General features: G+C 36.1%; 1 protein-coding gene across 2 annotated transcripts in view; it reads right to left on the reverse strand.

Moving 5' to 3' along the window:
- The window catches only part of ANO5 (anoctamin 5), a 94483-nt gene that overhangs the window by 24866 nt on the left and 43136 nt on the right, over positions 1-26481 (reverse strand). For both annotated transcript variants that reach the window (XM_080815979.1, XM_080815980.1), the window contains exons 8-13: positions 25676-25789; positions 24200-24315; positions 9644-9778; positions 9185-9290; positions 9022-9082; positions 113-264 (exon numbers count right to left, since the gene is read on the reverse strand). In XM_080815979.1, coding sequence (XP_080672105.1) covers positions 113-264; positions 9022-9082; positions 9185-9290; positions 9644-9778; positions 24200-24315; positions 25676-25789 — 684 coding nt within the window. The remainder of the gene's footprint in view (positions 1-112; positions 265-9021; positions 9083-9184; positions 9291-9643; positions 9779-24199; positions 24316-25675; positions 25790-26481) is intronic.

Genomic DNA, 26481 nt, shown 5'->3' on the forward strand with positions numbered 1-26481 from the left:
TTCTCTTTTGGAAAATATTTTAAAAGCAAATTAAAACATCCACTGTTATTTGCGTGGTGGCCTAGAGCAGTGACTCCACCGAGATATGCTGGCCGTCAGCGTGCTGACCCACCTTAGTCACCGCATTTATCTTCCTGTGTTTACACATCGCTTCAAACTCCGGTCTCAGCTGAAGCTGCTGCTGTTCCTCTTCAAAGTCCACCAGGTCCCACTCATATTCCATTCTGGCCTGTCGCTGTTTCCAAAACTCCAAGAACAATGTGACTATAGACAAAGAAAGACATAAAAACAACTGTAATCAAGGGATGGAGAATAAAATGCCTAAGAAAATAATCTGGGTTTTTTTTCTCCACTTTAAAAAAAAAAAAAAAACATGTTGGTTGAATGATGGTTCTTCTGTCACTATTATGTCAGCTTAATAACCTGTAATAACACTGACGTAATTCACGTAAAAACTCAAGTCAATTTCGTAGCAGTCCACGCAAGAGAAACAATTTCAGGCACACTACTCTCTCTTCATTCAAATAATCTGAAGTAATATTTAAACTTATCTTTTTGCTAAAACCTAGATTTTGTTTGCATGTTTTTTTTTTTTCACTGAAATCATTCAAGCAATTATACTAGTTTTTCAGGCTTAGGTAAATTTAAGGAAAACATGAGAGCCATTCCCATAGCACAATCTCTGTCTCTCTGTCCCTGTCCACCTCTGTCTCTCTTTCTCTCTCTCTCTTTTATATATACATATAATTTTTAATAAACTTTCAATTGCATCATAACATATTCACAGAAAAGTACATAAAACACACCTGTACAATTTAAAGAATTTTCACAAAATAAGCATTCCCATGGAATCAGCATCAATATAAAAAAATAGAACATGACCAGCACCCCTAAAAACACAACGTATTACTCTTCTAAGATGTAAGTATAACTAGTATCCTAGCTTCTAACATCATAGGATAGTTTCGCCCATCTTTGAACTTTTCATAAATGGTCACATAATATAGATAGTTTTTGTGTTAGGCTTTGTTTTGGTTCAACTTTTCTTGTAAACTGAATCCATATTGCTGTGTGTAGCAAAAGTTCATTTATTTTCATTGCTGCACAGTGTTCTATTACTTAAGTAAACCATAATTTTGTTTATTCTCGAACTCATAGACGTTTGGATTATTGCCAGGTTTTTTGTTGTTATTACAAATACTGTTGCTGTGAATATTGTACATATCTTTTGGTGGGCATATGCATGCCTTTCTGGTATATATCTAAGAATGGAATACTAACACAATCAATATTAACATATAATTTTTTCACCTGTGATTCAAATTTTAAAGTTTCATCTGACTCATTCCCTGCCTACTTTTATTTTCTTTAATTTTTTAAATTTTAAATTTTTTTATTTTTAAATTTTAAAAAATAGGATCTATAACCAGTGTGGAGCCCAACATGGGACTTGAACCTACAACCTTGAGATCAAGTCCTGAGCTGAGATGAAGAATCAGACACTTAACTGACTGAGCCACTCAGGTGCCCTTTTTCTTCCTTTAAAAAAAAATTACTTTATTGTAAGAACAGCTAACCTGCTTTGTATCCTCTTAACAAATTTTAAGTCTATAGTACCTTATTGTTGACTAGAGGCATGAGATTGTACAGTAGCTCTCTAGAGATTATTTATCTTATAAATAAGACTATACACCCTTTGATTAGTTACTCCTCTTTTCCCTCATTTCCACTAACCCCCAACAATCTCCATTCCACTCGCTGATTCTATAAATGCGACCATTTTAGATTACTTCATGTAAATGGAATCAGGAAGGATTTCTCTGTCTGTAGCTGGCATATTTCAAAGATCATAATGTCTTCAAGATTCATCCATGTTATCACATATTTCAGAATTTCCTTCTTTTCAAGGGTGAATAATATATCAAATGTATATACCAATAGTATATATATACATATATATACATATATATACCAATAGTATATATATACATATATACATATGTATATACACATAATACATTATATATATACATATATATGCATATATGTATGTGCATAATGTGTATATATATACACACACACACATATATATATATACGATCACAATTTCTTTACCCATTCATTTGTCCATGGACATTTAGGTAGTTTCTACCTCTCACTTACTGTGGATAGTACTTTAATGAACACAGGAGTCCCAACATCTCTTCAAGAACCTGATTTCAATTATCTGGAGTAAATTACTCATGGGTGGTACTGCTAGATCATATAGTAGTTCTATTTTTAGTTTTCTGAGGAATTTCCATACTGTTCTCCAGTACAAAAATTTATGATAATTCTCCACATCCTCATCAGCTCTTGTCTTTTGTTTTTTTGGTAATAGCCATCCTGACAGGTATGAGTTGACATCTCATTGTGATTTTTGATTTGCATTTCCCTGGTAACTAGTAATCCTAAGCATTTCTTTATGTACCTATTGGCCATTTGTATATATTCTTGGGAGAATATCTATTTGAATCCTTTGTCCATTTTAAAATCAGGTTATTAGGGCTTTTTCACTATTTTTTAAAATATTTTATTTATTTATTTGAGAGAGAGAGAGAGAGAGAGAGAGACAGCATGAGTGGGGAGGGAGAGAGGAAGAGGGAGAGAGAATTTGAAGCAGATTCCAGACTAAACACAGAGCCTGATGCAGGGCTCAATTCCACAACTGCAAGATCATGACCTGAGCCAAAAGGGAGTCAGATGACTAACCGACTGTGCCAACCAGGTGCCCCGGGTTTTTCCATTATTGAGTTTCAGGAATTCCTTAAGTATTTTGGAGATTCACCTCTTATCAGAGATATGATTCGCAAATATTTTCTGCCATTCCATGGGTTGTCTTTTCACGATGCTGTTTTCTATGCTGCACAGAAACTTTTTTAGCTCAATGTAGTCCAGATTGGTTTTGGTTTCTGTTACCTGGGCTTTGATGTTATGTACAGGAAATCACTGCCAAGATCAATGTCATGAAGTTTTTCCTTAAATGTTCTTCTAAGAGCTTTATATAGTTTCAGGTCTTACATTTGATATTTTATCCGATTTTGAAGTGATTTTTGTGTATAGTGTAAGATAAAGATTTAATTTCATTCTTTTGCATGTGTTTGTTGAAGAGACTATCCCTTCCCCATTGTGTATTCTTGGAACTCTTGTCGAAGAACAGTGAACCATACATGTGTGGGTTTATTTCTGAACTGCAGTCTGTTCTACTGGTCTGTGTATCTGTCTTTATGCCAGTGCCATACTGTTTTGATTACTGTAGACTTTGCAATTTTGAAATCAAGAAGTGTGATGTCTCCAGCTTTGTTCTTTCTCAAGACCGACCTGCCTACTTCAAGAGTCTTGTGATTCCACATGAATTCTTTTCAGTTGTTTTTCCCATTTCTGTAAAAAATGTCGTTGGGATTTTGGTAGAGATCATATTGAATATTTAGATCACTTTGGGTAGTATGGAAAAATTAATAATGTTAAGTCTTCCAATCCACAAGCATGAGGTGGCTTATTATTCCTCCAGATATTTAGAAATATGGGTATTGTTTGCTTTGCATGTTTCTAGGATGCATGTTCCAGTTTCCATGGGTTAGTGACACAACACAAGTCCCCCAGCATGACTCAAAATTCAGGTACTACACTATATTAACTGTGAACTGTTGCATAAATAATAGCATAAATAACCTAACTTTAGACCACAAGAAACTAGAAAAAGAAGAATAGACTAAGCACAAAGTTATCAGAAAGAAGGAAATAATAAAGATTAGAGTGCAAATGAATGAAACAGAGACTAAACAGACAATAGAAAAGATCAATGAAACTAAGAGCTGTTTTTCTTCTTCAAAGGATAAACAAAGTAGACAAACCTTTAGCTAGACTTACCAAGAAAAAAAAAATAGAGAGGACTCATATAAATAAAATTAGAAATGAAAGAGGAAACAGGACATCTGCTATCACGGAAATGCAAAGAATCACAAAAAGACTACTATGTATGCCATCAAATTGGACAAACTAGAAGAAATGCATAAATACCTATAAACATACAACCTACTAAGACTGAATCATGAAGAAATCGAAAATCTGAACAGACCACTGACAAGTAAGAATCTTGAATCAGTAATCAAAAACCTCCCCACAAACACAAGTCCAGAAGAAGATAACTTCACTGATACATTTTACTAATCATTTAAAGAATTAATGTCAATCTTTCTCAAACTCTCGCCAAAAATATAATAGGAGGGAAGACTTTCAGACTCAATTTACAAGGCCAGCATTACTCTGATACCAAAGCCAAAGACATCACGAGAAAAGAAAACTATGGCTCAATATCCCTGATGAACACAGATGCAAAAAACCTGAATAAAATAGCAGAAAGTCAAATTCAAAAATACAGTAAAAGGATCATACACCATGACTAAGTAAAATTTATTCCAGGATACAAGGATGGTTCTACATGCACAAATCAATCAATGTGGCATACTACATTAACAAAACGAATGATAAATCTTACAGTCATCTCAACTGATGAAGTAAAGGCATTGAAAAGAATTCATGATAAAAATTCTCAACATTACGGGTATGGAGGAAATGTAACAACATAATAGGAGGAAACGTACCAACATAATAAGAGTCATATATGACAAGCCAACAGCTAAGATCATTCTCAGTGATGAAAAGCCAAAAGGTTTTCCTCTATCATCAGGAACAAGACAAAGGATGCCCATTCTTGTCACTTGTTTTCAATAAAGTACTGAAGTCCTAGCTAGAGCAATTGGCCAAGAAAAAGAAAGAAATGGCATATAATTTGGAAAGGAAAAAGTAAAACTTTCTCTATTTGCAAATGGCAGTAAATTATGTTTAGGAAGTCTAAAGAGTCCACCAAAAATAGAATAAGGGAATTCTGTAAAGTTTGAGGATAAAAATTAATATACAAAAATTAGTTGTTTCTATAAACTAACCACATACTGTCAGAAAGATAAATTAAGAAAACAATCCCATTTCCAATAGCATCAAAAGGAATGAAATACCTAGGAACAAATTTAACCCAGGAGGTAAAAGATATGTACACTGAATACTACAAGATACAGATAAAAGAAACCAAGAATACACAAATAAATGGAAAGATATTCTACACTTATGGTGTGTAAGAATTAATATTGTAAAAATGTCCACATTACCCAAACAATCTTCAGATTCAATGCAATCCCTATCAAAATTCCAATGACATTTTTCACAGAAATAGAACAAACAATAATAAAATTTGTATGGAACCATAAAAGATCTGGAATACTCAGAGCAATCTTGAGAAAGAAGAACTAAGCAGTAGCCATCACACTGCCTGATTTCAAACCTACAGTAATTATATACTTTTATATTTTATAATTTTATATTTTATATTTTTATATATTATTTTATATTTTTAATTTATAATTAAATTTTATAATTTATAATTTTATAATTTATATTACAAAGCTATATTAGTCAAAACAATAGAATACCCGCAAAAAAACAGTCACATAGACCTACGTATCATCATCAATAGCCCAGATATAAACCCATGCATGTATGATCAACTAATATTTAACAAAAGAGCCAAGAATAGTCAAAGGGGAAAGGACGTTTCTTCAATAAATGGTTTTGTAAAAACTGGATATTCATGTACAAAGGAACAAAGCTAAATCCCTATCTTAGACCATATGTCCAAATCAACTCAAAATAGATTACAGACTGATTGAGCCTAAGACCTGAAACCAGAAAACTCCTGGAAGAAAATATCGTGGGTAATAAGCTCCTTGACATTGCTCATGGCAATGATTTGTTAGATTTGACATTAAAGCTAAGGCAACAAAGGCAATAATAAACAAGTGGGACTATATCAAACTAGAAAGCACAGCAAAGGAAACAATTAACAAAATGAAAAGGTAACCTACAGAATGGAAGGAAATATTTTCAAATTATATATTTGTTAAGGGGTTAATATCATATACACAGAGAGTGAGAGAGAGAGAGAGAGATACACCTCAACAGCAAAACAGAACAAAACAACAATCCAATCAAAAAATGAACACAGAATCTAATTAGATATTTTTCCAAAGACAAAGAAATGGTCAACAGGGGGGCACCTGGGAGACTCAGTCTGTTAAGTGACTGACTGACTCTTGATTTCAGATCAGGTCATGATCTCAGCATTGTGAGCTCAAGCCCCATGTTGGGCTCTGCCCTGGGTGTGGAGCCTGCTCAAGATTCTCTCTCTCCTTCTCCCTCTGCTCCCCAACCCCGCTCACACGTACATATGCGCTGGCTCTCGCTCTTTAAAAAAAGAAAATTAACCAACAGGTAACCAAAAAGAGTCTCAACATCACTCATCATCAGGAAAATGAAAATCAAAACCACAATGAGATATCACTTCACACCTGTCAGAATGGCTGTCATCAGAAAGACAAGACGTAACAAGTGTTGGCAAGGATGTAGAGAAAAGGGACCTCTTGCACACTGATGGTGGGAATGTAAACTGATATAGCCATTTAGGAAAACAACATGGAGGTTCCTCAGAAAAATTAAAAATACAACTACCATATGATTCAGCAATTCTACTTCTAGGTATATACCCAAAGGAAAGAAAAATCACAAATTTGAAGTGATATTTGCATCCCCATGTTTACTGTGCCATGCTTTACAATAGCCAAGTCAGGGAGACAACCTGTGTCCATCAATGCATGATGAACAGGTAAAGAAAATGTGGCATATACATATACAATGGAATAACATTCATCCATAAAAAAGAACGAAATCCTGCTATTTGGGACAACAAGGATGGACCTTAAGGGTGTTATGCTAAATGACATAAATCAGACAGAGAAATATAAATACTGTATGATCTCACTTATATGTGGAATCTTTAAAAAAAAAACACTTGTGGGAAGAGATACAGATTGGTAGTTACTGGAGTTGGGGGTGGATGGGTGAAAGTGGTCAAAAGGTACAAATTTTGGATTAGAAGAGTAATAAGCTTTTGTGATATAAAAGCATGATGATTATATTTAAAATGAAAAGTTGTTAAAGACTGGACCTTAAATGTTCTCATCATAACAAAAATAGGTGAAATGATGGATGTTAACCAAACTTACTGTGGTAATCATTTTATAATATATAAATATATAAGAAATCATGTTGTATACATTAAACTGATACAATATTATATGTCAAATATATCTCAATAAAACGGGGGGGGGAGAAGAAGTGACCTAAATGTCTCAATAGAGAACTGGTTACATAAAATATGATAAGCTCATGTAAGGCAATTCTACTCAGTCATAAATACATGTACACACACACACACACATCCACTGCTCTGGAAGGAGTCTCATCACTCATTGTTTAAACAATGAGTAGATTTAAAACTGTGTATAACAGTTATGTAAAATTGTATGAACACACATACCCACACACATGGAGCAGAAGATTCTGAAAAATCATGGCCAAGATAATGTTTCTATTTCTAGTAATGTTAACATTATTTTCTCTCTACTTCTATATACTACTTGAATTTTCTATGATGGGTATGTATTTTCATTATGAACAAAAACTTAAAAAGCACTTCCTTTCTGCCAGTACAAAGCATAGTAAGCATTATTTTCAGGTCTCAACCTTGAACTAGTGTTGTTCTTTTAACCTAGGATGTTTTTTCGTCAAACCTATTCCGCCAACTCATCCTTTGGTTTGGCTCAATTATTTATTAGTGGTTGTATTAAAACAAATATCCCCAAAGTTCTATTTTCCTAGAATTTGGCCACCATCCTCAAAAACCAAAGATAAACCAATTCACTATAAGAGTAAACTTTTCCCAAAGAACGGATGGTGGCACCTTTCACCATATGTCCAGAGACTGTGGGTCCCACATGCAGCTGCTTCTCTATCTCTGATGAAATAGAAGGTGGCTGTGGGTGCATCATCTCTCTCATTGGAAACTTAACTGCAAACTATTGTATTTGTTGCCATTGGCGCACCTCTCCTGCACTGCTGATTCCGAGTCACGACAAAGGAAGGACTTGGCGGCCACAGGGATGAAGACACATGGAGCTGGGTAATTAGAGGACTGTTGGTAAGATTTCTCTGTTCTCTGGTTTTTGAATCTAGGCTGCTATCTTCAGAGCATAGCAGCTCTGCAATTAGCTCTGCTAAATCCCTCTGCTTTACACCACATTCCCATGTCTTGGTGTCTTTTTGCCTGGATTAAGCTACCCTGGTTCTCTTGCCCAGTTTTTAAATGCACATATTGTTGAAGACTTTTTTTTTTTTTTTAAGTTGGAAAGAAAAGAAGTCTATTTTTCCCCAGAGTCCCCTGAGATTTGGGACATGTTTTAGAAGTCTTTAGGCTTCTTCCTGCTGACTTACTCTTACATAAAATATTTTCCTCACTGATGGCAGGAACAACTTCATGACACCTCTTCTTCTCATGTAAAATGAAAAAGATGAGATACTGGGACATTTCCAAAATTAAGGGGAACTCCACTTTACATGAAGATTTTTAACAAATAGAACTGGAAGCTGGATACAGAATTTTACTCAGGGAATTTCAACTCAAACATGGATTTATTAGCCCTCAAGAGTTGTTGATTCTTGTTCAACTTTGTGCCCATGATTCAGTGGCTTTCAGCCAACAAATATTCATGTGTATTCTCTCTTGCATTAAGTAGTTATTGAACTGGGTTTTTACCACGCCCTGGGAGACAGTGTAAGCTGAATATATACAAAGCTTCAAAAATTATTATCTCAGAGAAATTGAGAGATAATTAATAAAGACCTTTTTGGACCAAGGACAAAGGACTATGGGCCACTGATGCAGACTCCATCAGTGTACTGATGCTAGCTGGCAAAGACACAAAGGTCCAAAATCATCTTTGGTATAAGGTATGCCATCTGTATAGGTTATACAGATGGGCCATAGAATACATTACATGGAGAAAGTTGTTTTTTATGTAACTATTTACTCACCCCAAATTCCCATGAATATTGCAAAGAACACTGTCGACTCATTATCAAACAAATGGGAGATCTGTAAAAACGGCAATAACATCACAACGTCTACTTAGTATCAAACGCCATACAAAAAGAGAGAAATTCCAAGTCTTTTCATTGTTCTGTAGTATGTACATACCTTGGAAGCCAAACACGTGGTATTTAGTCTCCAATAATCACACACTTGATCACAGAGTGGGCACATGATAATCTGACCTCCAATTGTAGGGTCACAGATCTCAGAGCTGCAGAGGGAACAGCCAAGTTATTTGCAAAGTGATGTGTTTTCAGGTGGGAGAACCACTCTTTATACAGCTTCTCACATATGGCGGGGGGGGCAACAAAGCAGCAATTTCTGTAGTAGGTCAAGTCATGTTTTGAGAAACAGAACCTTTAGAGCTGATCATTAAAACAGACTGTCCCTAAAGCACCAGGTGAGGGGCAGCTGTTACATTGGGATATTTTTTTTCAAAAATATCAATTATCTGCCTGCCATCAGGAAACATTCTGAAACACATGCCAGGGAAATCATAGCAATAGCCTCAGTTAGCGTAACAGCAAAGTGTTCGCTCTGTGTGGGCAATTCAGCTGCACTCACCTGCTTGAGTTACTATGCATGGATAATAAGCCGTAAATGAAACACGCTAAGCCAACTATAGCTGCAAAGGACAGCATCTCGGTGTAAAATCCAAGAAAGACAAAATACATGGCAATTTTTTCTCCAAAATAATTCCTATGGAAGAAGGTAGAAATAAGATCAAAGGTTAGAAGCATGATACCCTTCAGAGAGCTTTGGTTTTTGTACTCAGACGAGACCTACATTCCTCTCTCCCTTGCTCTTGAGCCCTGTAATCTTGGTAAAGTTACTAAACTCTCCTCACTTTGGTTTCCACAGCACAAAACGCAGGAGGGTGCTTATCCACAGAATTGGTGTAAGGACTGAAGGAGAGAACATATGTAAGTCAGACACCAACTGAGTATAAGTTAATTTTTAATTTTGAAACAGTAAGGTAATTTGAAAATCTTCTAAGTTTTAAGGAGAGTTGAAATGAAATAAACTGCAGAACATTCTGGAATGTAACTTCTAACAATTAACAAGATCAAAATCACTTTCACAATGTGAATGGAGTTTCATTTTATTTCTCTTTCTAATATAAAGAAGGTTCTCTAACTACATCAGACAAGAGTGGTTCTATGTATAAACTTCCTTCTTCCTGCAATTTTTAATCTCTGATGGATGTTTATAGGATTGTGAGATAGGTAGCAAAACAAGGAATTAAAAATGACTACTTAATAAGAGTTCCATAAGGGGCGCCTGGGTGGCTCAGTGGGTTAAGCCTCTGCCTTCGGCTCAGGTCATGATCTCAGGGTCCTGGGATTTAGCCCCACATCAGACTCTCTGCTCAGCAGGGAGCTTGCTTCCCCCTCTCTCTCTCTGCCTGCCTCTCTGCCTACTTGTGTTCTCTGCCTCTCTCTGTCAAATAAATAAACAAAAATCTTAAAAAAAAATAAGAGTTCCATAAAATACTCAGTTCAGCCCTTGTTTTACAAAAAGTTAAAAAGTTAGAGCACTATGTGTCCTAAATGCTTTTTTTTCTTGTTTCTGTTTTTGTTTTTAGACCAAGCCCCCCTTAAGGTATCCCTTAAGGAATCTAAGAATATTGTTTTCTCTCTCAAAAACCACATTTTTAAAAACCAGATTAATCCTACCTATCCATATAGAGTTCAGCTTATCAAATCTGTGAAACCTTTCTACAGTTTCCAAGGCAGATAGATGTGATCCCTTCTGGGTTCTAATAGCAAGCTCTATCACAATCTATGACATCGCTTAATATTAGCTTGTAATTCCCATACATGTTCAAAAAGAAGATAATTATAAACATAAGGGTATAAACTTAATTTCCAAATATTTACATAATTTCTTGTATTCAATATTAATTTTATTGAACCTCATATTCTTCAGTATTCAAAATTCCTAATCTTTTCTAATTAAATAGGCATCTCACTGCTTATACCATCTTTCATTCTTCTCACTGATTATAAACATTTTTGCACTGTGTTTTCTCTTGCTCTGTCCTCAAATCACTATAAACTTGAAATTAAATCACAACTCCATCGTAGTCCCTTGTTAATTTGCCACTCACAAATTCCTTGTTCACTTACATTTGGGACAAGTGAACTTGTTTTTTTCCTTTTCTTTTCTTTTTTGCTGAAAAACACAGCAATTACTTCAATACTGCATAACATCAAAATCTCTCTCTTTTTTTAAGAGTTTGTTTATTTACTTGAGAGAGAGAAAGAGAGAGAGAGAGAGAGCATGAGTGGGGGTAGGGACAGAGGGAGAAGGAGAAGCAGACTTCCCATTGAGCACAGAGCCCAACACAGGTCTGGATTCCAGGACCCTGAGATCACGACATGAGCTGAAGGCAGATGCTTGGCCAATGAGCAACCCAGGCACCCCATAACATCAAAATCTTTTAATAAAGGATAAAAATATTTGATTTTGTAGAATTCATTCTTCATCATATCTATTTCTACGTGCTGTTTTTTTTTTTTTAAGATTTTATTTATTTACTTGATAGACAGAGATCACAAGTAGGCAGAGAGGCAGGCACAGAGAGAGGGGGAAGCAGGCTCCCTGCTAAGCAGAAAGTCTGATAATGTGGGGCTTGATCCCAGGACCCCAGGATCATGACCCAAGCTGAAGGTGAAGTCTTAACCCACTGAGTCACCCAGATGCCCCTTTATGTGCTGTTTTAAAAATTATAAAACCAATCATTTTCTGAAGTGAAGATATCAATACTACTGCTATAGATTTAACCTAAAAATTCTTTGGGAATTTATAAAGAAACCGGATATTTCAACAAACCTTATTTTTAAAGAACTATCTTTTCTCCCTTTCAATTTTCAAGAATCTTATTCCTTGACAATTAAGAGAAGAATGTCCTCAAGAACTCCAGACCTTTAATTAGTATTAAAAAATTATTTAAAAGAGAAATTCTCAGATGAGCATTTGTTATATGGAATCATAGAAGTTGTTTTACTAAACTTTGGACTGGGAAGCTTAACAATCACAGATTAACAACTAATACAACTCTTACAAATGTAAAATGCAAAAGACATATCTCAAATTTGTATTATGATAAAAATGTACACAGTATTGAAACATTTAAGATGTTAAATTATCTCACTATTCATAACAAAGAAAATGAGAGAACTCTAATAATATGAGTTATTCTATAAAGACTCAAATATAAAGAGAATCTTTCTTTTGAGTATTTATTTTTAGAAAAATGAGCCTTATATTCACACCTGTGGTGTATGGTACTTCTTAATCTGCCCATTTCACTTAGTAGACTTTGAGCCCATCTGTGGCCCCAGAGCATCTCAACAGCCCACTGACAGGTAGGAGATATTCATTAATATTGTTTGTGAGATCTGGTGAGAAGGCATTGGTCCAATTCTGTATCTCCAAGACTTAGTCTAAGCCACAGCAAATAATCAAAAGAATGATGATATAATTGAGCTGAGTATGGGCTTGAGGAATGAGCAAACATGCGGAAACATTTGGTTAAAAGGGATTCATTTTTATAGTGAATTGATGGACATCGGAGACACTTAGCTATTACATTTAACAGCATTTGAACAGCACCATTATACTCACTATAAATAGATTTATTCTAAGCTATAAGCTATATAGGCATATACCAAGTATTAAGTCACTCAAAATAGGTGACATCAAAAGAAAAAATATAGAGAGCTCTTAAACTGGAAAGAAAAAATAGGATTGGAGGGCATATAACACTGAAGACTGATAAATCAACGACGGCAACCTCAGTATTTCTATTTTTTCTTTAAAAATGAAATGTAATGTGACAAAATGACCAGTACCCCAAAGACAGGAAGACTATTTACAAATGTTTGAACGTGGAACTTAAGTTTGGTGTAGAGGTCATGCGAACTATGTGAAATCTCAAAAATCAGACTCCTAAATTCTAAACCCCTTTCTACCAAGTCATCCCGTCTTCCTTTTTTTTTTTTTTAATTTTCCATGTTCAATCATCCACTAAATGCAGTAAATTTTGTTATAAAAATATTTTTCTAATTCACAGTCTCCTCTCTTTTCTCTTACCAGTATCTTGCGTATGACCTTGAATACCTATTACTGAAAATTTTTAATAGCCTCCTTACTTCCCTGACTTCAGTCTTGCATCCATCTCTTATCTTCCTTATTTACAATGAGGTCATGGTTCTAAAGCAAAAACTGAACCATGTCCTTTTCCTCCTTCAAATGGTTTTTATCCCTTCTTTTAGCAATGTTCTGCATGATGTTGCTGATAAACATTCAAGTCTCGCCTGCTTCTGCTCCTACATGAAGAACTAAATGTGCAAAGCTCTTTCTTAGGCCCGTGCTCTGTACTACTTCTCTCTGCCTGAAACATTCTTACGTAACTTGTTTACTTTGGAACTTACTATTTATCTTTCAAGACACAGCTCAAGAATAAGTGCTGTGAAGACTTTCCCTGAGGTCGTCATCAAAGTAGGTGCTTTTTCATCTGTGCTCTGTTCTTTCATGAGTATCGCTCTGTTATAATAATTATATATTTGGGTGTCTTCCTGTGAATATATTCATATTAGGAAACCATGTTCTGATTATCTTTGTAGCCCTACTCTCTTGCCTAGTATCTAGTGATGTTCATTGGGCACCTGGTGGCTCAGTTGGTTAATCGTCTGCCTTTGGCTCAGGTCATGATCCCAGGGTCCTAGGATCGAGCCCCACATCATGCTCTCTGCCCAGCATAGCCTGCTTCTCCCTCTCCCTGCTGCTACTCCTGCTTGTACTCTCTCTGTCAAATAAATAAATAAAATCTTTAAAATAAATAAATAAATACTCATTAAAGGAACTGTGTGCATTGTAATCATGCATCTGTGGATAATTCCTTTCTCTTTTTAAGGATGTTTTCTATCTTCTTGCTATCAAGAGCTACCAAGTTTCTAAAACTTTTCCTAAAAACCATAAGATCAACAAAGAGAAGAAATAAAACCACACCCAATATAGGCCTTCAGCATCATGACAAAGAACACCATGATCTTCAAATTACCTGTAAGTAAAGAAAAAAGCCCAATTCTAACAGAGCATCTGCCACCTGCTGCCACAAACCTGAGGTACCAGAGAGCAAGGAAGAAGATGCTTAAGAAGTTCCGGGTTAAAAAAAAAAAAAAAAAAAAAAAAGAAGAAGTAAAGTAAGGAAAGACATTAGACAAATTTAGACAAAATAACCCCCAGGGGGAGAAAAAATGTAGTTAAATGTCATAATACTGAACACATGTTGGGACATGGTAATTCATAGTGCTGGCCAAAAGAAAGGGATCTGAAAATAAGCAAGAGTGGCAGCCTCAGAGAAGCAACATTCTGGGGGTAGACTCATATATAAAGGGCGGTACTCCTTAAAGGAGTGGCAGTATAGAGAGAAAAGAAAATAAGAGGGACAGTTAGGATCCTGTGGATCCTGTGGATCCTAGACAATAGCCACACACTATCATCCATAAAAGAAACTCCATGGAATAGTAAAGGACTAGCAGAAGAGTGCACTCTAATGCTAGAAACTCTGTGAGTTAATTACAAATAGAAAAAAGCAGACCATGTCCATACAAAACTATATTAGAAAAACCAACAATGTTAATAGTTTCAGCTAATGAATATTTCCCCAAAGGAACATAAGAAATAGTGGACTAAAGCACTACAAATTGAATTAAATTTTCTCAAATAAATAATTGAGAACATAAGAAAATACTAGAAATATAAAAAAAAGAAGTGTGGGAATTGGAATAAATAAAACAAGCGGTGAAAGAACTCCACAAAGAGAGGAGAAAGAAAAATCGTAAAAGGTTGTATCGGAATTCATGAAATTATGAGGTATTCAAAAAGGTAAATAAAGAGGGAATTAAGTGAAAATCTAATAAAAGACAATCAGAAAAACAGGAGACCTATCAGAAGAATGGGAATGACATGGAGAAGTAAAAGAGTCTCACGGAAATTTTTTGATAAAAGGGCAGGCAAAAGAAGACTCAACATACATATAACTGGAGTCAAAAGAAAATCAAAATACTGGGGGTGCTGATATTTTAAAATTATAATCCACAAACACCTTCCCGAAGGGGGGAAAAAAAAAAAGAAGGTATGCATTGAAAGGATCCAGTAGGAACCAGGGAAAACAGACTTAGAACAATCACCTCCAAAACATAATGTGTTGAAACTATCAGATTTTAAAACAAACAAGCAAGTAAACAAAACTCTCAAAGCTTCCTAGCAAAATGATAAAGTAATGTTGAAGGACAAAAGAATTTTCTACTCATGAGGACACACTGGAGACTTTTCCACAAGGCAAGGGTACCCACTATCTCCACTACTATTTAATACCGTTCTGAAATTACTAGCCAATGCAACTGAACAAAAGAGAATAACTGGAGACCTAAGAATTGGTAAAGAAAAAAGCAAACTATTCCTATTTAAAAATGACAGGGTGGAAAAAAAAAAAAATGACAGGGTGGGACGCCTGGCTGGCATAGTCGGTTAAGTATCTGACTCTTGGTTTCAACTCAGGGTTGTGAGATCACGCCCCACATCAGGCTCTATGCTCAGTGTGGAGTCTGCTTGAGTTTCTCTCTCTCTTCACCCCTTCTACTCATGCATGTGCTCTCTCTCTCTCAAATAAATAAACAAATATTTTTAAAAACAGTAAATAAATAAATATAAATAAGACATGGTAATATACTCGGATAACCTTAAAGAATCAGTGATAAAACTAATTCAATGAAGATTTCTTCAAGGTATCAGAATATAAAATTAAGATATAAAAATCAACAGCATTCAATATATAAATAATAACAAGTTAGAATATATAGAATACATAAAATATAACAGCAACAAAAAATATAAAATACCTAGGATTAAGCCTAAGAGAGGTGCCTAACCTATACAAAGGATTGAAAATCCCAATGTAGACTTGAAAAAAGACACACCTTTTCCTTGACATGCCTTTTCCTTGATTAGAATGACTGAATTATTATCAAACTATCAGGTCTACCTAATAAATAAATGAACTTATTTATAAATTTAATGTGATCCCCATATGAATACCAACAATATGCTTTTTAGTAAAGAGCTAACCAAGTTGATACTCGAGTTTATATGGAAGAATAAATATGCAGAATGTGCAAGGAAACACTGAGAGTAAAAGCTATGATAAAGTATTAGCCCAACCAGATTTTAAAACATACTATGTAGTACTATATAGTAAAACATGCTGTGGCAATGGTGCTGTAATGAAAACAGCCTGGTACTGACACATGAGTAGCCAGCCTGATCAAAGGAAAACAAAACAAAACAAACAACACCACCAAAAAGAACCCAGAACATCCAGAAAGAAACTCAATTGCATGTAGAAATCTAGTATAAGATAAAGGTAGTACTTCAAATCACTGGGACATCAATAAACTTCTTAATAAATGGTATTGGGACAGTAGATAAAATTAGATCTACTCCTCACATGATATGGAAGAATAAATTCTAAATGGATCAGGAATCTAAACACAAAAATTGAAACTATGCAAGTAAAAGAAAATGTAGGAGAATTCCTCTATAACTTGTGTGTACAAAAAAGGCATTGTCTGGGTGCCTGGGTAGCTCAGTCATTACTCATCTGCCTTCAGCTCAGGTCATGATCCCAGAGTCATGGGATAGAGTCCCACATCAGGCTCCCTGCTCAGCAGGGAGTCTGCTTCTCCCTCTGACCCTCACTCCACTTTTTCTCTCTCTCTGTCTCTCACTCTAATAAGTAAAATCTTTAAAAAAAGGCATTGTCACTAAAAATCCAAAAGCAATGAAAATTTTGATAAAGTTGACTTCATATAAAATAAGAAAATATTCTACATAGCAAAAGCCAAACAACCAAACAAACAAATTTTTAAAAACTCATAAGCAAAGTCAAAATGCAAATGACAAACTTAGAGAAAATATTAGGAATATGTGTTATAAAGGGTTACAAAACCCCAATAAATAAAACACTTAAAAAAAACTTAGAAAGAAGGCAAAAATTCTATAGAAAAATGGACAAAAGATACAAATATACAATTCATTAAAAAGGCTACAAAAATGTCCCTTAACATATGAAAGGATGTTCAATTTCAGTCATATTAAGGGAAATACAAATTAAAAGTACACTAAAATACCATTTCTCATCTGTCAGCTAGCAAGAATTGGAAAACTTGACAGTGTACTCTGCACTTTCATACATTGTTGGTGGGAATTCCAAATAGTACAATCCCACTGAGAGGGAATTTGGCAATTTTTAATACAACTACATATGCACATACCCAGCACCCCAACAATCTCATATATATGGTTTTACCCTGAAGATACTCCCAACAATACAGAAATACACATATCCATTGTTAGTCACTGAAGCACCTTTGTTTGTAATTGTGAAGTACTGGAAACTACCTAAATGTCTAAGAACACATAATGGTGTACCATAAAGCAGAAAAAAGAATGACGATGTCTCCATGAATTCATACACATTGATCTTCAGAACATACTCTAAGTGAAAAGAGCAAAGTGCTGAGGGGTCTATATAGAATGCCACTTTTGTTTAGCAAGGAGAAATTTGAGAGGATACATATATCTGCTTCTTTTGATAAAGATAAATCAGGAAATAATGACACTGGCAAACTACAAGGGATAAGGAATTAGAGAAGAGGGCAAGGTACAGTAAAAGGGATCTGGGAAGGAATGCCGCTCCTTCCTTGGACTTTGACTAATAGTAAAAAGTAACTGAAATAAATCTTATTATGCTAGAAGCCAGAAGGGTAGAGTTTTGGGGAGGAAAAGGGAGAAATGTTTAAAAAGACACAGGATCTAGTTCCAAGGGCTCCCAGTGGAACTTTGGTAAAGGAACGTTGAGAGAAAGCTAGTAAATGAGGAAGGAGTGCTGCCGTTGGAAACTCATTTTGCAACCAAAACAGTGAATACTGGTTCAGGTGAGAATCCTTCTGTCTGCTAAGTCGAGGGAGAAATTGGAATGAGTAGCAGAACTTCCCACAGATTGTTTATTACTAGCAGGGTAAAAACAGTGGAGCAATCAAATTCTTCACTGGACAATCAAACTTAATATAAAAGGAGGGGCTTATTGGAAGCAAGGGAAAATTACATATAGAGTTGTAAAACAGCATCACACTATGACCGGATGCTCAAAATTATCATCAACAACCTGGTGCTCCCCGGAGCTAAAAGTCATCCCAGAAGATGGTGTTCGTAGCTGGTGTGCTATCTCTAAAGTCACAGGAGGGGGCCTGTGGGGCCGGGACCCAGGTCTCTGAGGAGGAGGTACTGGCAGGCTGGCAGGCTCTCTCAGAACAGATATGAGGTTGGATCTGCAAGTGTTGGCAGAACTATAAAGAGCATGCAGCCCCAGCAATAGGATGGCACTGCCACAGCCAGGAAAGAAGCCTCGTTGGAGAAATGCTCATAGGAAGCAGAGGGAACACATTAAAAAACCAAAAACCAAAAACCAAAACAAAAAACAATAGAAACGCATCCTCTTTTCCTCCCCCCATCTTTCCGTCTCCTCAGTGCTTCTTGCCGGCAGTGAGCTAACCAGCAAAGCATACTGGTGACACTCAGAGCTCCAGCCTCAATCTCACAAAGCAGATTATAGAAAGGTGGGCCGCAGCCGAGGAACAATAGCTTAATGACTGGTACATAAATGAGATCACATTAAGTGTTAATCTAGGAATCTACTGTCCAATTGCCATTTCCCACCTGCACAACGGCAAGCCTTGCCCCCCATCTCCTGTGTCATTTCCTTCCAGGCATCCTGGGGAGTCCCCAGATAGGTCTCTCCTGTACTAGGAATATCTTTGGGGAACAGCTTTCACACTGTCTCCAGGTCAGCTCCTCCAACCCAATGGTGCTCATTTCTCCAAGAAGGAATTCCCCCTCCCCTCTCTGAGTTTCTCCACCAAACCCCATCTCACCCTCTATCCCAGAAAGTTAATCCTCTAAGAGGAGTGGGGTTTTTTTTTAATTCAAATTGATTGGGGTGTATTTCATATATAATAAAATATACCTAAGTGTATAATTTGACAAGTTCAAATGCACACACTCATGTAACTGAGTAAGAGACAGGCAAGGCTAGGTAGGGGACTACGTGACCAGGATCACAGAAATCCTAGACGGGATGGAGCGCTTGGGTGGCTCAGTCAGTTAAGTGTCTGCCTTTGGCTCAGGTCATGATGTTGGGGTCCTGGCATGGAGCCTCACCTCAGGCTCCCTATTCAGCAGGGAGTTTGCTTCTCCCTTTCCCTCTGCCTCCCCCATCATACTCTTTCTTGATCTCAAACAAATAAAATCTAAAAAAAAAAAAAAAAGAAAAGAAAGGAAAAGAAAAATTCCAGATGTGGAAAAATGTTATGCACAAGATATTAACCACAGAGAAGAAAAAATAACAAATCCACTTTGTTCTAAATGTAGATGAGATATTTTCACAATATTTACAAGTCTACCTTGTTTGCCTTAAATGTTATAGACAAGATATTTGCCAAGTTCCCTGGTCAGTTTTCTATAAAAGACCAACCATGAAAGCCCTCAGTGGCAACCCATTTGGGACCCCTCTCTAGAGAGTCTTCCTTTCTGTTCTCAACTTCCCTTAATAAACTTTCAGTTCACCTTATTTTCCACAAGATTTATACTTATAACTCCCTGAGACAAGAACCCTGCAACCCTGCAACATAACCACCAGCACAATCAACATGTGGAGCATTTCCATCATCTCAAAAAGTTCCCTTGAGACCCTTGCACTTAACCCCTTCCCCAATATCCAGATCTGGGCAACTCCTATTTTAATTTAGGTCCCTATAGTTTTGCCTCTTCCAGAATAATGTTTTATAAATGGAAACAAAACTGTGCAACCTTTCGTGGCCTGCCTCTTTTTCTTAGCAAAATACGTTGAAGATTCATCCTTTGATGTTGCATGCATCAGTAATGTATCACAGAGGAAAAAAATCCATTGTGTGAATACATGATAATTTGTTTAGCCAATTATCAATTGATGGACCTTTGGGTTGTTTCCAGTTTTTTCTTGTGAGTTAAGCTGCTATAAACATTCAAATAATGGTGTTTTTGTGGACATGTGCTTCATTTTTCCTGGGTAAAGACTTAGTAGGGGAATTGTTGGGTCATACAAAAAGTGCATATTTAACTTGATAAGAAACTGTCAAATTTTTTTGTAGAGTTGCTCCACCATTTGCATTCTAGCAGTACTTAGAGATTTCAAGTTGCTCTACATCCTTGTTAGCACTTACTACTGTCAATCTTTCAGATTTTAGCTATTAGAATGGGTAGTATATTAGTATCTCAATGACAGACATTTAAATTTTTTTCCTCTAGTGGATACAGATGCTGTGTATTTCTTGATTACTAAGTGACCATCCATAAATATCTTTCTTTGGTGAAGTATCTGTTATAATCTTTTGTCCATTTTTAATGATTTTGTCTTACTGAATTGTAAGAGTTCCTTAAATATTCTAGGTGTCCTTTGTCAATATGTGTCTTTCAAGTATTTTTTCCAGCTTGTGGTTTGCCTTTTTACTTTTATAATGGTGTCTTTTAAAGAACAGAGTTTTTTATTTTTATGAAGTCAAATTTATGTACTTTTAAATTGTACTTTTTGTGTCTTTTCTGAAAAGTACATACCAAATCCCAGGCCTTAAAAATTTTTCTCCTAGACATTCTTCTATAGAAGTTCTATAGTTTTAGCCATTACACTAAGTTCCCTAATCCATTTCAAATTAGTTTACATTTTTGTGTAGGAAACGATCTAGATTCATGTTTTGCATATGGATTTCCATTTGTTCTAACATCATTTGTTTAAAGGACTATCCTTTCCCCAGTGAATAACCAAGCACCTTTGCTGAAAATCAGTTGACCATATATGTGTGGATCTACTTCTGTACTCTCCTTTTATTAAATTCTCCATTTGTTAATAATTTCAAATATATGGAAAAAGTTATAAGAATAATTTAGATAACTTCCATATACTTTTTAATTCTTTTATTGCAAAAGTACTGTTCCATTTGTACTTTCTCTTCATACAACTCTCTCTGCATATATATATATGTATATATGAAGAGATATATATATGTTTGTCTATCTGTGTATCTGTATCTATATATCAATATCTATCTTTGGATAATATAGATATAGATATATAGAGATATGGATATAGATGTAGATATCTTTTGATGAGCCCTTTGAAAGTAAGTTGGTTGATTATATTTAATTAAATAATTAATTATATTATATTTAATTAAATAATTAATATTTAATATTATACCCCTAAATACTAATATTATACCCCTAAATACTTCATTGTCTGTTCCTAGAAAAAGAATATTATCTTACATAAACACTAAAAAGAAACCCCATGGATAATAGCTATTTTCTGCAGTTGTTACCTCTGTGATAACATAGTGTTTTCTTTTTTGCCTTTTCAGTTAACTAGTTAAAGACTTTTCACCTAAGTTATCAGTTCCTTAATTAAATTTTGTTAAAATTTTACATTTATTTAAAAATGCCGTTTCACTATTGAAATGGAAAAGCAGTATAGCTTGCTATAATAAGATGAAACATTTTTAAAAGTTATTAAATTTATGCTAGATACTGTCACCTGGTTAAATATCTGACTTTTCATTTTTTTTTGACTTCTCATTTTATTGTAAAAGGAAATTTGCAAGGGCTAACAAAGTATTACAGATCTAGCCCCCACTGACCGAAGAGGTAATGTGTTCATAGGGTGATAAGTACAAACCTTTGGAGAATATTCATAGCAGAAACACCTATTGAGAGTTTAAAAATGTTAAGTGAATACATATTTTCTATATATTTTGAACACTAGAAACTATGTAAACCTTCATTCTGATGACCACGTTTCTTGCGAGGATGCAGAGAAAACCCTCCTACACTGTTGGTGGGAATGCAAGCTGGTGCAGCCACTCTGGAAAACAGCATAGAGGTTCCTCAAAAAGTTGAAAATAGAGCTACCCTATGACCCAGCAATTGCACTACTGGGTATTTACCTTAAAGATACAAACGTAGTGATCCGAAGGGGCACGTGCACCCGAATGTTTATAGCAGCAATGTCCACAATAGCCAAACTCTGGAAAGAACCTAGATGTCCATCAACAGATGAATGGATAAAGAAGATGTGGTACATATACACCATGGAATACTCTGCAGCCATCAAAAGAAATGAAATCTTGCCATTTGCGACGACATGGATGGAACTAGAGGGTATCATGCTTAGCGAAATAAGTCAATCGGAGAAAGACAACTATCATATGATCTCTCTGATATGAGGAAGTGGAGATGCAAGGTGGGGGGGGTTGGCGGGAGGTAGGAAAAGAAAAAATGAAGAGATGGGATTGGGAGGGAGACAAACCATAAGAAACTCTTAATGTCACAAAACACACTGAGGGGGACTGGGGGGAGGGGGATAGGGAGAGGGTGGTTGGGTTATGGACACTGGGGAGGGTATGTGCTATGGTGAGTGCTGTGAAGTGTGTAAACCTGACGATTCACAGACCTGTACCCCTGGGGCTAATAATACATTATATGTTTATAAAAAAAATAAAAAAAATTAAATGATGACCATGTTTCTTTAAAAATAGGCTCTAAAAACATTCTCCAAGGGCCCAATGTCTGTAAACGTCCTTGGCAGCAGGTTTGTAACAGTAACAGACTGCTTGTTTTCGAACAGAAGAACAAGTAAGTGCATTATGAAACATTTATAATGTGGCACTTTATGTTCTGTTAAAAAGCACGAGATAGATCTAGATGTATTCGCAGAAGGAGTACCAATAATATATTATTTAGCGCAAAAAGAAAATGGCAGCAAAAACGTAAATAAAGTTGCCATTGTTTTTTCTAAGGAAAAAAGTATGATTGCGTATGCATTTTATTATGCATGCACATAAAAACAGAATTGAATAGATAATACCAAATCAAGGGCAGTTCCCTCTACAAAGTTCCATGGAAGTAGAATTTCACTTAAGACTTTGCTCATCTCTTTACGATTTGAAGGTTCATAAATGTGCTTCTTTTGTCATCTAAAAAATTAAATGGCCATTATTCAAAACAATTAAAACATCTATCCAACGAAGAGTTCATATAATGGTTTACAGAAAGTACCAGCTTACCTATGCTATCTGCCTTTCATTTATTCTTAAAAGTTTCCCCTTACTTTTCTTAAAGGAAACTGGCGAGAGAACCCTTCAGCTGATTTGGATGTGTGCGCCAACACTGGTCTCCTAAAAGGGACACCGTGATGGTGCGCTAGCATAGCACTACCAGCATAAATCACTGAGCAGAACTGCAGGTGTGGAGCAACCAGGGCTCTCACAGGATTGTTCCTTTATTGAAATCATAGCACGAGTCTCCTGACACCCTGTATGCACGGGGCATTGTTAGGGCTCAAAGCAGGAACCTGCAACGGAGGTCTTCTTGCTTAGCCAATGAAACCGTCTAAAGAACTGAGGTCAGGGAAAAAGAGCCTTCAGGGATCTCTGAGATTTACACGTGTGTGCGCGTGCACGTACACACACACACACACACCTCCATACAAAAGCTTTCTGGACTCAGAGAAAAACAAAACAAAACAAAACTAATTTGTATGAAGCACTAAGTGCTAGCCCCTATGCTAAAAAAAAAAAAAAAAAATTCATGTCTCATTTCATTATTAAACACCCCCCTAAGGAAAGCACCATTGTTACTCCCACCTTACAGATGAGCCTCACAGAGGTTAAATAATTTGGCCAAGTTTATGTAGCCTCTAAGAGGAAGAACTTGGATCTGAACCCAGCCTACCTAACTACCAACACTCAACCTCTGAGCTACCCAGAGACCACCGTGGGGCGGTGAGAAGTACTCTGGCAATGGCATTCTATTCACGAATGACTGAGTGACAGTGTGGCTGCAAACTTGGGAAGATGTAACACGCCGTGGATGAAGACAGTGGTAAAAGAAAGGGAATGTGAGGCCACGTGAATAAAAATCACGTCACCAAGTTTTAATCAGTTTGATAGTATGTAGGGAACTTACCTAACCAAATCTAAAGGTTGCTCCTTGTAAAAATAGGAAAACCGAGCCCAATTCTGGAAAAGTATGTGCCTCTCGTTGACAGGATTGGGAGGTTCTGAAGGCTTCCAATATTGACCCTACAGATGTTCAAAAAGAAAGTACTTGAATGACATAGCAAAAGACAGGGGTGAAGTAAATAAACACAACTTTTACAAGGTTAGTGAATGAGGCAAATTTTTCTTTTGCTTTTGATTTGAGTTTTCATATTCCATTGATGTACAATTATCTCCTAAAATCTATAATAAACTACTATAACAATAGTGATAATCATTAAGATTCCTCCACCCAGTTAGTTAAAAATCCCAGTTAAAATTTGAGACTCTGGCTTGACTCCAGCTCTTCTTCCCTGTGGGATGCCCTTTCTTCTCTACTCAAATCCTACCGGAATATTCACAGCTCAGGGATTCATGCTAACAGTACGACTGTCTGGGACTTTAGAAATACCCTAACACTTTTATTCTATAGATGGGAAAATCATACTCAAGCAAGGTTCAGTGAATGATCCAAAGTCACACTACTGTGACAGAAATTTCTTCCAGACTTGTCTGGTCCTCAATGGTAATCACTGACACAATTTCCCAGAAAATTTAAAACATGCATCGCAAACATTAGCACCTAAGAACCTCAGTACTGTGTCATGCATTTTCTCCGTTGTTACATACTGAGTTGCCTTATTAATAATAACCCTTTGAGACAGAGAGTACTGTCTACACATCGTAGTTCAACACATTTTTTTAACTGTGTGCCCAGACAAGTGAACTGCTGAAGACAACATAAATAAATACCCAATCGAAATTAAGCACATGAGAAAATCATGATATGATAAGGTATAAGATTTTTTATCACCTAGGTTCCAACTTTTTTTCTTTTCTTCTTCTGTAGCTAATCCTACTGAATCTTGAGAAATATAATAAATTAAAAGGCAGCCTATTTGGGTACCTTGAAAAATGATTCTTTAATGCACAGAAAATCCAGTACCTAATATTGCACTCAGGATAGAAAAAAAGAAGAAAAAAAAATTAAAACTAACAGTAAGTTACAACTACCTCTCACCACAGCTAAGTACCCCTGATTTTCTAGCGATCTTAAATGACTCTACTGGGAGGCTGGATGTACAGATTAAAGTTGCTGGTGCCTGAGGATATTAGCTTGGCTTAATGACCTGGTAATAGTAAAAAGAGAATTAATGCCCTAAAACAAACCCACAATCCTCAAAATCTTCTAAAAGGAAATGAGCCTTTCGTGAGGAAAGACTGACAGAGAATCCATTGTATAGTGTTTATTACCCCACTATATATCTCTCTACCAATGTGAGGAAGAATTAAGTAACCTGTCATAAAAGAGGAAGCAAAGGGAAGAGTCTCTCTCCCAACAAGGTGACCTTTTCATGTCAGAGGGAAAATGGGCTCAGCATTTCAAAACCAACCTTATACTTACATCATGGAGTGGATAGGCAGATGAGTAAGTATTAGAAGTTAGCAGTCTTTCAATCCCAAACTTTTTCTTCCCATCTTCTATGCCAAAAGGACATCGGGAGAGAATGTAATAAACCTATGAGGTAAGCATTACACACACATTTCAGAACTTTATGCTATCCACATTTTTTTCCCACCCCAATTTAACAATGGCCAACTTTGTCTGAATGTAGATACAGGCTCTGATTACAGAAGGAACTTCCCTCTGTTGTTTGAGGGAAGATGGGGAGGGTGAGCTTGTGTGGAGTCTGTAGGTAGGTTAGCTCCTGGGTATGAACACTCTCCATTCCTTTGGGGAGAGGCAGGAATGGATCACGATTTATTTTGCTTCTCCTGTCCCAAGCTCCTCTGGAAGTCTTGTGCCAAAATTCCTACAATCAGGCCTTCAAGTTGGGAGTGTAGTATCACCACTAACGGTTCGTCTGGGGGAACATGGGATAGAACTGATACTTAGCTAGGCTGATTACTTCAATTACTCTGAGGATTTCTACAGGGCCCCTTCCTGACACCTGAATTTATTAACACAAGATTACCATATATCTACAATACTTTGCAATCAGCTGTCTCTTTGCCTTCGGTTTTTTCCTCCATATAATTTGGGCTTTGGTGTCCTCTGCTTTCCTATTCCTGCCATCTCAATTCTATCTGCATTTTGTTTTCCAGCAACTTTTCAGAATTTCTGCTTTTCTGCTGAATTTGGTCTTTTCAGCACTGTTCTTGATTTATTTCCCTTACCTCCCTTTTCTTACATCTCCTATGTTAAAGGTT

The sequence above is a fragment of the Martes martes genome (genome assembly GCF_963455335.1).
Source record: "Martes martes genome assembly, chromosome: 10".
NCBI classification, from domain to species: domain Eukaryota; kingdom Metazoa; phylum Chordata; class Mammalia; order Carnivora; family Mustelidae; genus Martes; species Martes martes.